The sequence below is a fragment of the Mixophyes fleayi genome, chromosome 1 (genome assembly GCF_038048845.1).
Source record: "Mixophyes fleayi isolate aMixFle1 chromosome 1, aMixFle1.hap1, whole genome shotgun sequence".
NCBI lineage: Eukaryota > Metazoa > Chordata > Amphibia > Anura > Limnodynastidae > Mixophyes > Mixophyes fleayi.
Window position 1 is genome coordinate 71,499,788 of NC_134402.1, and position 15,300 is coordinate 71,515,087.

At 37.5% G+C, this 15,300-nt stretch overlaps 1 protein-coding gene across 3 annotated transcripts; it reads right to left on the reverse strand.

The window, feature by feature from the left end:
• Positions 1-300: 300 nt before the first annotated feature.
• On the reverse strand, positions 301-14,897 carry FRG1 (FSHD region gene 1). 3 transcript variants are annotated; one of them, XM_075196617.1, is made up of 10 exons: positions 14,802-14,897; positions 14,140-14,224; positions 13,517-13,584; positions 12,865-12,987; positions 11,688-11,745; positions 10,980-11,094; positions 6,797-6,901; positions 5,177-5,268; positions 2,185-2,295; positions 301-461 (listed from the first exon to the last, which is right to left on the reverse strand). In XM_075196617.1, exons 2-10 carry the CDS (start codon positions 14,199-14,201, stop codon positions 425-427), a joined length of 771 nt encoding a protein of 256 aa, XP_075052718.1. In that variant the 5' UTR covers positions 14,202-14,224; positions 14,802-14,897; the 3' UTR covers positions 301-424. The 3 variants fall into 3 exon arrangements, with proteins under 3 accessions (XP_075052718.1, XP_075052711.1, XP_075052728.1); XM_075196610.1 differs by lacking the exon at positions 14,802-14,897 and adding an exon at positions 14,521-14,758; XM_075196627.1 differs by lacking the exons at positions 301-461; positions 2,185-2,295; positions 14,802-14,897 and adding exons at positions 4,471-4,808; positions 14,521-14,758.
• Positions 14,898-15,300: the final 403 nt, after the last annotated feature.

Sequence of the window (15,300 nt, forward strand, 5' to 3'; positions counted from 1 at the left end):
TATATATGGGATAATGCACTCCCTATTGTAATTTATATGGACATTAGAAGTCATGGAGGAGTTGTCAGCATATAAAAGCACAAGGATGTAGGTAGAGTGCTTTTATACAGGTTACAGGAATCCCAGGTGACTTCTAATATCTGGCAAGTGGTGCATTATTCCTTATAATACATAAGTCTAAAATGATGACATACACAGATTTTATAACATCACTTGTATATTATAAGTATATGGGAACTTACACTAGATATTTGCATTCAACTTTACATTAGACTATCCTATAAAATGCTGCACACAACCTTTTTTTAATAAAATCTTTTCTTTAATGCAATCTGAGTAAAATAATAAAAAATACAGAGGCAAGAAAACAATTTATAAAACAAACAAAAAATATATATACTGATGTGTGTTTTTAAACACCTTTTCATTTGCAGTATCTGTCCGCTTTCAATTTTGATCTCCTGTAAAATACAGAAAAGTATAAATATTACAAATTTACCTGGAGGATGAAAATAATGTATGAATAAACAGACACTAAATGACTTGTATCCTGTCACAGCAATCTGAATGCTACCCTGAAGTCCTGATCCAAAGTAAGCGGTCAAGAAGAACCAGCCACACTCACCAGCAAAGAGGTGCTGCAGCAGCCATACAATTCTGCACAGAATTAAGTGATTTCAGGTCCTACTGAAGTAGCCTGGTGGTGGTAGCGATTATTCTACACAACCATGGTGCACAGTTGACACAAAGTCGGTGAGTGTCTGATGGCACCAGTAGGAGAGGTCAGTAACTGCACGTTACTGATAGTAAGAGGAACTCTAAGACATATCTATAAAACCCCTCCCCCAAACAGGATGGCAGACTAAGCCCATGATTTCTACAACTAATTTAGATGTAAAATATTCAACATGCATTAAAATATGTTATAAGCAAATATACATGATCATTTTATCCAAAATGTTAAAGTATTTAATTGAGATGATTACATGTATTGGCCATACACGTTCACAGAGAAGCTAAATGAACTACCTAAAGTTAAAAGTACATACAGTAATAAGACTAAATAATGTCATACAACTTTATAATTAAAGAGATCTGGGGATAAATGTATGAAAGAACAATTTCTGCAAGTCGTAGAAAATCGGTGACTTTGCAGGGAGAATTTAAAGCGGTGATGGCTTGTAAAGGCAAGTTTGACTTTACAAGCCATCACCGCTTAAAATTTCCCTGCAAAGTCGATGATTTCTGGCGACCTGCAGAAATTGTTCTTTCATACATTTACCCCCTGGAGTGTGATCACACCACCATGCGCATAATCATTTAACAGACAGAAATAGCTCTTTGTTGATTGGACAATCTGAACTCTACCCCTAATACCCAAAAATATGTGTTAAGAGGTATCAGATAAAATTTCGCCATATCACACTTATGTCTGCCATTTTAATTAGAACATCTATGTCTCTTGCAAGCAGGAAAAAGGCGTAAGGATGGAAATTGGGAAACTTACAGGACAAGGCATAGAAAGTGATAAAATGGTGATGGACTACACAAAGACTGAATAATACTTAAATCCTGTTGTGGGTCTACAGGCTGGATAACCCTAACCTATGGAAAACTGCAAAAGATACCTGAAGCAGAGGCCAAATATCTTAAAACAAGTTAACCCGTGCATGATACTCATGCATTCTAGTCAAATCAAGCTACTTAAGGTGTTAAAAAGGTTCTTGTCATGCATTTGGGCCTAGCCCAGGCCTCCTCAGGGGAAGAGCGTTACTTCCCGACGCAAGCGCCCTTTTATAACGTGGTTTTGTCCACATGTCACCACCACCTCATCCTTCATCTTCATCAAGCTACTTAAGGTGTTAAAAACTCCCCACTGTCACCCCCGGCAACCACCAACCACTCCCAACTGTCAGTTCTCCTTCAAGAAATATATAGGTCAGTGTATAACTCTGCCCAGCAGGTGGCGCTGCAGCTTGGTTTGTTTTTTTCCCCACACACGCCACTAGGCATTTATATAGTAGATGGAGAATATATTAAAATAAATATTGTAGCATAAAGTATTTTTAAATATTATTATTGCAATTCAAGAATCATAAGAGGAGAAATAAACATCAACAAGTGGTTTGCCTTGATAATAAAAATTTTAAAAAAAATTCAAACTACTACGTGCGACCAACTTACCTGTCCAGAAGTGTTTCATGAAAATTCCCATCTTTCCGGGCTCTTTTAAGATCCTTGTGGTCTTCCGAGCTCACTTTCATTTTACGGTCCTGATAACTCTGAAATTTCTTGCTGCAAAAAAAAAACAACAATAAACACGATCCAGTTACAAATAATAATGGTACGTTTTTTTTTTTACTCAAAAGATTACTGAAAATATTCCACAATAGTCTACATCTGTGTATGCATTTTACTATGTAGCAATGTAGATCTCATCCATCCATGCTGTATTATATTTTTTATTAATGGTGACAACTATATGTCTTGATTGAAGTTTGTTTATTTTAACAAACTTTGTTATTATAAAAATCTTTGTTGTGTTATATGTTTAAAACCCCAGCTGGGGAAAGAAGAACAAAAAAAATGCAATGGTATCTCAAGTCACAATGAACAATTTGAGCACTGTGGATATTCAAAATGTAATTTATTGATATAAACACATATAAAATCTCACCAAGAAGGCAATACCACTACTCTATGTCATACAATGGTGGGATCGAAATATTATCTAAAATATGTTAAAAAGAGACCTCAAAACTATATAGGTGCACCTATATGAAAAATACATATATATCTCTCTGATGCCTTGAATGATCCTTACAACAACATATTGATGTAGTAGCACTGAGAAGTCAAAGGGCTAGATTTACTAAGCTGCGGGTTTGAAAAAGTGGGGATGTTGCCTATAGCAACCAATCAGATTCTAGCTTTCATTTTGTAGAAGGTTCTAAATAAATGAAAGCTAGAATCTGATTGGTTGCTATAGACAACATCCCCACTTTTTCAAACCCGCAGCTTAGTAAATCTAGCCCAAAGTCTCATTCAATTATGAGCCTTTCCCAGCTGAGGAAAGCACAATAACCTGGCTAAATGAAGACCTATGAGAGGTTCCTTTGGATAAACCCTTTAGCCGTCCAGGAAGTTGAGCAAGTTGAAGATGTATATGGTTTTTCCTGAAATAAAACCCTAGTCATTGCAATGGTATGATTATGCCATATGTACACTCATAGTTGGTTATTTTACTACATACAATTACATTTGAATTAAACATATATTTAAAAGGCAACACTGTATAAAACTGCATTTCTAGAAACAAGTAAAGAATAGTGCTTCAGCCTTAGGCCTTCTCATATCCACTGGCATTTTTTAAAAGTGTTTTACATGTGTTTTTAATGTTGGTAAAAAGCCTTTAAACAGTGTGCGCCTGATTAACAAGGGACATAAGCTGAAGTTTTTTGAATATCATCCACAAAATGACTTGATGCATGCCCAGAACCGGCCATACGCCACAGAACAAAGCCACATTCAATTCATCTTCAAGCACAAAGGACTCTTATTACAGCCTACGATTTCAGGGAGGGAACGGGGTAGGGGAGGGGCGTGTAGTTGTAGTGAATGTACAGTAAGGGTGCGCCAATCGCCAGCTCACGCAGCAGCATCTCATTCAAGCTCTGGGCATATCACTTGTTTTTCAGTCGCATCTCCTGCTCCAGCTACAGGTGTAGTCTAAGTGCCTATTACTAGTGATGACGGCTGTGTATGCAGGCTATAATGTGTATGCAATCAGGAGCGACTGTAAAAATGTATTTAATGTACAGTAGACATTAATAACATACTAATAAATGTATTTCATCTGAATAATGTTTTGGCATTATTGCCTATATTATTAACGGGTGACATTAATAGTTTTTTAGAATTCATATTCCTCATATATATTGCAGACAACTTGCAGTGTTCTGCGTAGTAGAGCACAGCACACTTACACCCGTATTCATCAGTGCACGTATCTTCAGATCCCATCCTTGTTGAATTTGTGCCTATGGATATTCATATTGAACTTAGTATGTGTGCCTTGATGAATCAGGCCCTATGTGTTTGCATACTCATTGGCACGCTTTTGTACTGCATACAGTTAGCAATTTTCAGAACGCTGTGTGTTCCATTCTTGTGAATTCCCACATCGGAAGCTTATGAATGCTAGTAAAAACAAATGTAGAACAGAAATGGGTATGAGGCCTTAATGTGAAATACACCAGTAAAGGAGTTGAAAGCATCATTTTCTGGCTGCTAAAGTGTCACAAAGAGTGATATCAGCTGCAGTGTATACTCATAATACACTAAATAGCGTGATACCACATATCTCACAAAGCAGATTAGAGACAAACACAGTGTGTGACATTACTTATGAAGCAATGCACACTGGAGATTAACTGCTAGTTGCTTAAGGCCTCTAAAAAGGGCTTTCACTGCATCCAACACAAGTACTTATTTAACAAGAGTGGCAGTTCACATATGCAGGCTTATACACAGTCTGCTGGTCACACTTCCCATTGATGGTTACAGAAGGCATTTTCTATATTCTGTGGCTAGGATCTTAATCTCTGTTTGATGTTTAAAAGGGGATTTACTGATTAAAACAATAAAGGAAGGAAATATATACCAACACATTAACTCATACATAATTATAAACTGGAGGAAGTCAGCGTTAGAGGTAGATTTCCTCCAGCAGTGATCAGCAGCACGGGTCTGCTTGGTGGTGCCACGGCTGGGGCTTAGAGTGGCGGTCGGAGCAGTCATGTCTAGAACTAAGGTGAGAGTAGTTACAGAAGGATACAGACAGATTTTGCCATGACATAGTGGTGACAGGAGAGGTTTAACAGTGCATGGTTAAGAGAGAGTTATCCTTTAAAATGGCAATACACAATCAGTCCTTGGAGAGAATCCTAACCTCTGCCATTGTTTCTGTTTACTTGGACTGCACATGAAATGCACATTTTTTTGTTCCTAGATAAGGACAGATTTCTGGCATCATTGAATTAGTTGTGACAGACACTTGTTTTTATATTATATTACACATATAAAGGGATATATACAAACAGTTTAGAAACATTAGTCATCAAAACTGAATGTTCAGCAAAGGCCCAGGAATATACAAGTTATAGCTCATACTCACACATAATTAAATTCACACTGTTTAACATTTCCTCTGTCTTCATCAGGAATATCATCTTTTCTGTTTGACTCTCTTTCTGTACAGCATCGAATCTGCAATGAGGACACCAAACAGCATAACATTTCAGATGTCTGGATTTTCAGTACACCCCCCAACCTAATCCTTCATTATTTATAAGTATATCCCAAACTATTCCTATTTTGCACAAATGTAAGATTTTCAGTGTACTTTCCCGTCTCAGTACATGTTTATAGAATATGCATGTTGTGGAAATTGGTTACAGAGTGTAACCTAACTTACAGTGGAACAAACCCTAAAAAATATATTCATCTGTTGTAGAGAAGATTGAATTATATTTTGTCTAATCTAACAAAATATATAGACAATAAGGTATTTTTATTATTACAACATTTTGTTTGCTCTCATCATATTTAGCATTGTAATGCTCAGTTTGGTACTGAGTTCGCAAAGATTTATATCACTATAATACACAATAATAAAGATAGAATGTCCTGTAGAAATATATGTATATACAGTGACTTCTGATGTCATCACTTATAATTGGTGAGTTCTAATGTCATCACTTCTTCATAATTTTCATCAAATATGGCATAGCTTTCTATACCTGTGATCAGATATGGATTAGCACTCTATAGTACCAGATATAAATGGGCTTATATGGGTCTCACAGATTCTCTCACTGGATATATGTATGAGGTGTGTATGTATACACATAAATATATTAATTACACCAGTGACATGAATAGAAGTCAACTAGACCCTTACTTTTAGGAAGCAGTGATGACAGCACTTATATTTGGAGAGTGGTTATGTCACTCCCGTTACATATAACATTTAGAAAGTAGTGGTGTCAGTCCCATGAAATATAACTTATATTTGGAGAGTAGTAATGTCACGTGTCATATGACTAATGTTGAAAGTAAAGTAACTTTCTTATGTTCAAAGTGAAACTTGTTTATTCTAAGGGAAGAATATGCTCTTGCTGTAAAATAAAAAGGGTATTCGTAGTCACCTCCTAGTGACCTGCAGTTCTGTATATAAGTTTGGCACCTAGCTTAATTAAAAGTTACAGCATTACAAACCTGTTATATATGTACTGTCAGTTTATCCACAGTATTTTAGCTCCACACTATAAATGTTTCTATGCTCTCTTTTTCCACCAACGTTAATCAGTTGTTTTTCTTTTATCTATTAGTTAAGTGAGTATAATGGTAATTATGCATCATTCAGGTAAAATAAATACCCACTATTAGTTAGGTCTCTCCCTTGGTTGGATGCACCAACCCCTCTACATGTGACACCAACACTTTGGCTGTTAACGTTTGGAACTGTTCCAACATTTTGGACACATTTATCCACACATGAATTAAAGCATACAACATGTGTGGCTAGAATGACTAGGATAACATTGTTGTGGATTAAACACACCCTACCATGCCCAATATTTAAAGGAAAACTAAGCCTAAATTATTATATTCATTTGTTTGAAAGATTATACTTCAATATACAAGGCCATATACATTTATGGCTGAAAGAGCAGCATTCAGCTATGTAAATATGTCATAATTACATTGCCATAACAGTATATGGAACCCATACCTTTATCATTTCTCCTTCACCGGCCGTTTTATTTTGTGCTATCAAGTCACCTTCTTCATTACAGCTCACAAAGCAGCTGTTTGATGCCAGCAAAGCCATTTTCCCCTGAAAGTAATGAGATCTAGTTCTGTTACTTTAACCTGTGTAATACATGTAAGTATAATACAAAATTAGTGTAAATAAATGTATAAAGCTGTGAAAGATATACTCAATAAAATATCTCTCTCTATGGTGGCAAGTTTAGGACATGGCGGAGTGAGAAATAACATACTGTACTTCACAGACATTGTGTTTGAACAATACCTATTGTTTTGCTGCTTAATTTTGTCTTTTGTCCAAGGAATTTATCTCGGTCAGAGATTACACACAAGCTACCCACCACCAGCGCCATCACATTCCCTCCACCTGTGCAGCAGCCTGGCACACAATCTTCTCACAAAACACAGCTCTGACAGGATGAAAACATTTTCCTTTTTGGCATTGAAAAATATTAAATATATATTTATACTAACCCCCCCCCCCTAAATAACATAGCACGTATTGGAATGTTAAAATTAAATGCAATGTTGAATTTCTTTCTCAAAATGTACTACTTATGTATAAAGAGAATAATTCATCCCCTACTGTAACTATATTAGGATATAAGAAGTCATATCAGGGTTCCCTGCCCTGTATGGTCATGGAACTCCCCTGTTAATTACACTATTGCGCAAAAGTGTGAATATTCACTTGAACATTCAAACTCTTTCTGAAGAAGGCTATACTTATCGACAAATTGGTAGTGTGACGTAAACTAGGGATGAGCGCACTCGGATTTATGAAATCTGAGCCCACCCGAACGTTGCGGATCCGAGACAGATCCGGGTATTGGCGCCAAATTCAAATCTGAAACTGAGGCTCTGACTCATAATCCCGTTGTCGGATCTCGCGATACTCGGATCCTATAAATTCCCCGCTAGTCGCCGCCATCTTCACTCGGGCATTGATCAGGGTAGAGGGAGGGTGTGTTAGGTGGTCCTCTGTCCTGGTAGATCTCGTGCTGTGCTGTTTAGTTCTCTGCTGTGCTGTTTAGTTCTGTGCTGTGCTGTGCTGTGCTGTGCTGTGCTGTGCTGTGCTGTGTTCTGCAGTATCAGTCCAGTGGTGCTGTGTGCTGTGCTCTGTCCTTCTGAGGTCAGTGGTGCTGCTGGGTCCTGTGCTGTGTCCTGTTCAGTCCAGTGGTGCTGTGTCCTGTGCTCTGTGCTTCTAAGGGCATAGTTATTTCCCCAATATTCCCCTGTGTTTAAAAAAATAAAAAAAAGTTTTTTAAAAAAATACCAAAAACTACTTTAATTTTTTTTAATTACCACAAAATTTGCACAACCAATCCAGCAGTATAAGTCCAGTGGTACTGCAATATTACAAAGTTTACACATTCTGCAGTATCAGTCCAGTGGTGCTGTGTCCTGTGCTCTGTCCTGCTGAGTTCCGTAGTGCTGCTGGGTCCTGTGCCGTGTCCTGTTCAGTCCAGTGGTGCTGTGTCCTGTGCTCTGTGCTTCTAAGGGCATAGTTATTTCCCCATTATTCCCAAGTTTTTAAAAAATAAAAAAAAAGTAAAAAAAATTAAAAAATTAAAAATTAAAAAAAAAAAATATAATTATAACCAAATTTGCAACACCAATCCAGCAGTATAAGTCCATTGGTACTGCAATATTACCAAGTTCACACATTCTGCAGTATCTTGTGCTACATATAATGGAGACCAAAAATTTGGAGGATAAAGTAGGGAAAGATCAAGACCCACTTCCTCCTAATGCTGAAGCTGCTGCCACTCCTCTACGCAGTCCAGATACATTTATTGGTGCGAATCATAAAAGTTCAGGGTTTTTAATATATATTGTGGTGACCCACTCCTCTACGCAGTCCAGGTACATTTATTGGTGCGAATCATACAAGTTCAGGGTTTTTAATATATATTGTGGTGACCCACTCCTCTACGCAGTCCAGGTACATTTATTGGTGCGAATCATAAAAGTTCAGGGTTTTTAATATATATTGTGGTGACCCACTCCTCTACGCAGTCCAGGTACATTTATTGGTGCGAATCATACAAGTTGATGGTTTTCTTATTATATATATTGTGGTGACCCACTCCTCTACGCAGTCCAGATACATTTATTGGTGCGAATCATAAAAGTTCAGGGTTTTTAATATATATTGTGGTGACCCACTCCTCTACGCAGTCCAGGTACATTTATTGGAGCGAATCATACAAGTTGATGGTTTTCTTATTATATATATTGTGGTGACCCACTCCTCTACGCAGTCCAGAAAGATACCTCGTTGCAACGTTTTGGACTAATAACTATATTGTGAGGTGTTCAGAATACACTGTAAATTAGTGGAAATGCTTGTTATTGAATGTTATTGAGGTTACTAATAGCATAGGAGTGAAAATAAGCCCAAAAACTTGATTTTTAAACTTTTTATGTTTTTTCCAAAAAAAATCCGAATCCAAAACCTTAAATCCGAACCGAGACCTTTCGTCAAGTGTTTTGCGAGACAAATCCGAACCCCAAAAATAATGAAAATCCGGATCCAAAACACAAAACACGAGACCTCAAAAGTCGCTGGTGCACATCCCTAACGTAAACATAGCAATACAAAGAAACACGTACAAACGTGACTAAAAAACATTCTGGATGACCCAGGTGTACATCAAAAGGGAAGATAAATACATTATCATAATGAGTAAGCAAAACCGAAGACTCCCAGCAATTGCAATCAAAGAAGAACTCAATAAAATTAGACAAACTCCAGTGTCAGTCGATACAGTTAAAAGACGACTGTGTAATGTAGGCCTAAACGGTTGCATAGCTTGCAGAAAAACATTGTTAAGGTCTGCAAATAAAGTAAAACGACTTTGATGAGCCAAAGAACACCGGTAGTGAACACTGGATCAGTATTTTGGACTGACGAGTCCAAATTTGAACTTTTTGGAACCAGAAGACGTCAGTATGTTTGACGAATGGTCAGAAAACGTGTGTGATATTTGTATAAGTCATATGGTAAAACATAGTGGTGGTCATGTCATGATTAGTTCAAATAACATCAACTATGGACAATAAAAGATACCACAGTATTTTAGTACATCACGCTGTACCAAGTGGAACTCGAAGTATTGTAAAGGGGTTCATCATGCACCAAGATAACGACCCTAAGCACACATCTAAATATCAATTATTTGAAAAGTAAAGAAAAGAAGACAGTTCTACAAATTATGACATGGCCTCCTCAGTCACCTGATCTCAATCCCTTAGAGAAACCCTGGGATGAATTAGACAGAAATGCCTGGAAAGGCAGAACATAGGAAACTTTAGAAAAGTTGGTGTCTCGAATGCCCAAATTATGTGAAGCAGTGATACATGCAAAAGGAAGATACATAGATGAAAGCCATATTTAATCTGAAATTTATGTTATACTATAAAATTATAAATCATTTTCATGTTTAGTTACAATATCAAGCGAAACATTATTATGAATAACAATTATTTTCCTTGGCCAATGACTTTTGCATGCTAGTGTATAAGACTTTTGCATGCTAGTGTATAATATCCTTATATTTAACAGTAGTAGATGTCTCCGGAACATCTATGGAGACACCTTGCATCAGAGATTTTACAGGAATCTCTGCTTATTTTTCTGTGAACCTCTATGGGGTGCGAGAAAAAAAATAAGTGGAGATTTCAACTGTAATAACTTGCACAGTGCGCAGTGGACATTGTAGCGATGTCTGTGCACCACATCACCGGCAAGTGAATCTCCCCCTTAGAGTTTAGAAAGTTTTATGCCAGCAATGTTATATTCAATCCCTCAGTTTTCACTAGGTAGTAACAGTGGCACTGACACAAGCATGTGTGCTCACATAATATGCACAAACATTACAGCACTCCTGTGTCATTGCCTCACTCGGATCAATGGCGCCTATTGTCAGCGCTACAAAATAATCAGGCAGAAGTCGATTTCTTGTAAAAAATGAATTGTACACAAGTAGTTCCTGAGAACTGCATATGTCCAGGACAGAAAGTAAAACACCTCAGAAATATCTAGTCATACAGGACACAAAAACACACATTAACAATCCATTTAATCATCCTAGAAATAACAAACACTCCATTTTTTTTTTTTTTAGGAAAGCAGAACTTACCTTTTCAAACACAGGCTCCCACTGTTCCCTAGCACCAATGGCATCTGAGCGACCAATGACCAGGCCATCTGAATTAATTCCCAAGTATTTCCCATAACCAGACTTCAGAGCAACCCTATAAAAAGTGGGACACTATTTAAAAAAGCAAAGCTAAATATATTGAGTAAATTCTTGCAATTAGAACCATAATAACTATGGTGCAACAAAGCTATAATGATAGGCTAAGGAAGTTCACCCTAGTGTGATTGTAAGCTCCACTTTGGGACTTAAGTGAATTATTAAATATTGTCTGTAAAGTGCTGTGTAATTTGTATACACTATATAAATAACTGTTAAGAAATAAACACACATTTATGTGTATACTGTGTTTCTTTAACTTTTTGCAATTTGAGACTTAATTGCCTAAATGTGACCGACTGGTAAGACATAGGATATTTATTATGAGAGCTGATCCCACTATATCTGTGCCCACATTCTCAGGCATAGAACACTTATACATTATCTTAAGGCTCATCTAAAAAATAGCATTATTCAAACACATATAGGGAAATGTATGGGAATCCAGTTACATCTGCTTTTCCGTCTAAGCCGGAGTTTATCCATACTATAATTCAACCTGTATCCAAAGTTCCAATAACATGCTTGTTATGAAATGTGTTACCTATCTCTTAGCAACACTGCTGTATAAAAAGTACACCAGCCAATTACCTGGAGTCCGATAACTTGATTGCTGTGAATTGCTCTGGAGGAGCAGGGCCATCATCATCTGGAAGGGAAAAGTATTTTTTTTTTTTTTTTTTTATAGTCATGACTATACAGTCCACTAAATTAAAGTGAGCAATATACATTCATAAAACACCATGCACATTCTTTAATGACCAGAAGTATTTTTCTTTTTTAACTTTCTGCTACTTGTTGGACACCTGGAATAACATCTTTAGAACTTCAAGTACTTTATTCAGTCATTTTTTTAATCAGAACAAATAGAAATTTATTTTAGTAATGTGTTAGGACTTCGCCCGCGCTGCCCCCCTCCACTGGAACAAGCTCCCTCCCTCCATCAGAACTTCCCCTAATCTGTCCAGTTTCAAACGGGCTTTAAAAACCCACCTTTTTCGTAAAGCCTTCCAGTCTCCCACTTAATTCCTACCTTTTCTTCTGCTTCTTCCCCTTCATTCCCCTTCCCCTATCCTCCATTCCTCCCTCTCTCCCCCGTGTCTCTCTGTCTGTCTACCTCACCCCTTAGATTGTACGCTCCTTTGAGCAGGGTCACCTCTCCTTCTGTCTCACCACTGTTAACTCTGCTCTCCAGCAACCTTGTCGTCCTCCTCGAGGACCCTCTTCCCCCTGTCCCCTCCCGCTCCCCCCCTGGGGGTCTCCCTATAATCCGTGCCCTCCCTCTTGGGCTCCGTCGTATGCAAACCTTCCCCTCTCCCGCCCTTGCTGTGCTTTGAGCTCACAGAGTTACTGTGCTTATTGTTTACTGTACTGTGCTGTCTCTCCTTGTATTGTAATTTCGTTTGTCCCTGTACGGCGCTACTGACACCTAGTGGCGCCCTATAAATAAAAATTAATAATAATAATATATGAAAACAAGATTGTGCATCAAACTAGAGGAGGCAGGGATAGAACCAAAGGTGATCATATTCACAAATGATCAGGTCAACTCACTACGATCCAGAACCTGTCTTTCCAGCCTAAAGATACCCAGTGATATGACAAGGCATTCCACCAGACTCTAGAACATATTTATACCCAGAATGCTTTGCAGTTCAGGCAACAAGGTATATTTCCTTCAAGCATTGTATATGAGGACAGCATGCATAAAGACTGAAAAGGCTTTGGGGAATAGCAGAATGTTATATACAGCTATCTATATACTAACCCTTGTGTGGAGCTCCTATAGTAAAAAGACCAGTGTCTAGAGCGTGGATGTAAGCTCCTTTGTCCATTTCAATAGCCACTGATCCTGAAATGTCACCAAAGCATTTGACTGTCCACCAATTTCCTAAAATACAAAAAAACAATATTAGAATGTAAAACTTAATTGAGGAGTATGAATGGGGAAAGGCTCTAACAGTACCTCTATGGTACAAATTGCTCATGGTTCTAAAGGTCCAAAACAAACCGTAACCTTTTAGCACACTCACTAAAAGACTGAACACATAGGCTGACAGTGGCTACCCACTGACCAGATTTTCAGACATACTGATTGTGCCAATATTGAGCCATCTTATGGATACCAGGACATGTGTTACCTTCTTAACCTCAACTGTTCACAGCAAAGTGGGCAGACTATGTAGATGTGAACAACTACAATATGTATCTCACTTCATATTGTGCATAATACACAGAAGCCGCTGATAGTATGTGGGGAAGATGCAATACTACAATGTTTAGTGGTCCCCTCCTTCTTCAGAAACCCTACTGATTATTTTACATGCAGTTTTAGAACATAGATGTATACAATAAAAACGTCCCTTTACAGTAAACAATTAGCCAGCGATTGTTTAAAAAGTATGGCTGACCAGACTTACCAACAATATCCAGCTTATCTTCTTCAGATTCCTCTCGGTTTCTCTTCTTGCTTTTGTGCTTTTTCTTACTGTAAAGAAATAACTTGGTTATATTACAGGGGCAATTATTTCACTATATTACAGTAATTATTGAAATACATGTAAGTGGATCTGTATTCATCCACTATATAAAAACTTTCAAGCCATGGAATAAATACACCTATATAGCACACAAACATTGTATTATATCATACAGTGCCACAATAAATAGAGTTGTACATGCAATACAATAATACACTGCAATACCTTAAAGTAGTCTTTGGCATCCTGTGGTTTCCAAGCTATTATGAAACCACAAGTCCCAGCATGCCTTTTGACTATTATTGGATGCTGGGATTTTTGGTACCCAAACATCTGGAAAACTACCGTGTCCAGGGAATTAGTATTTCCCTGTGCTAGAAGATGCTGTGGTATTGAAGGCTTTTGTGGGAATATATTTGGCTACGCAGAAAAAACAATAACAGCTATTTAGAACACCATTGTAAAATCATACTGCAAATGTATTTATATTTTCATTGTATGTTAGTTTTGTGGAGCACAGCAAACTTGGCAGAAATAGAAAAATCACACACTGAATTTCTCACCTCTTGTCTTTTGTCCCCTTCAGCACCAATTTGGTGGATTTTACTCGAGAATATTCAGCCATACTCACAATGTACAGGCAGAGATCTGAAATGAAATGAGACAAATGAGTCAAATGATGCAGATATAATTATATATATATATATATATATATATATATATATATATATATGCGCCAACTGTCCCTAATTTTCAGGGACAGGATTTCCTTCTATTTTTGTCCCTATTTTTTCAATATTGTAAAATTAATTTTATTCTGTATAGTGGATCCAGTTATCACTATTCTCTGGTCTTTATAACCTAATATTTAATTAAGAGGGATACATTTGTTATAATGATTATAACAAAGTGCAGTAAACATAATAATGAGAACCTAGGCTCACCCGGAAGAACTACGTGTGATGTTAGATATCACTGTGTCCCTGGTCAGGACTTTATAATCTTGCCATTTGTTTGCTAGTATGTGGCTGTATATTCAGAATTTGTTGACTGCCAGCTGAGGCACATAGCTGCTGGTAACCTGCGTCTCTCCTGCTGTGGTGGCGCTACAAGGCCTGGTAGGGCATGCTGGGTCTTGTAGTTCCACAGCAGCTAAGGAGCCGCAGGATGCCAGTCGCTCTGTACCTGAGTATGCCCAGCACACACAATGCCCACAGTACTCTACCTGACTATGTGATGCCCACGTTTCCGGGGCCGCTGCCTACGTCACACCTGCATCAAAAACTAACCCTGGGAGCACCTCTTTGAGGGGACAACCATGTGTTTCCCTGGGAACCCAACTCTGTGCAGATCGGCCCCGTTGCAACAGCGCCCCTAGTGCCCAACTTGTAATACATAATTGTGAACTAGTTGATTTTACTAAGCAACATTTTGAATAAAGCATCACTAAAACGGAGAAAGTATGAACAATTACATATATCATACAAATACAGAGAAATGAAAACTAGTACAAGTTCCACTTTTTCAAAAACATTTTGTTTGGGATTTTAATGAGTAACAAGAAAAATACCTCTTGATAAATTTGTTACTTTTTAAATGATCTATTTTTCTTGATTGCTGTGAAACGTACAAGATATTGTAAGCACCCACTGTGTTTTTTTTTCTCATTTTTTATTGAAAAAGTATCTTTATTTTGTATAAAGGTACAAAATATATACAATACA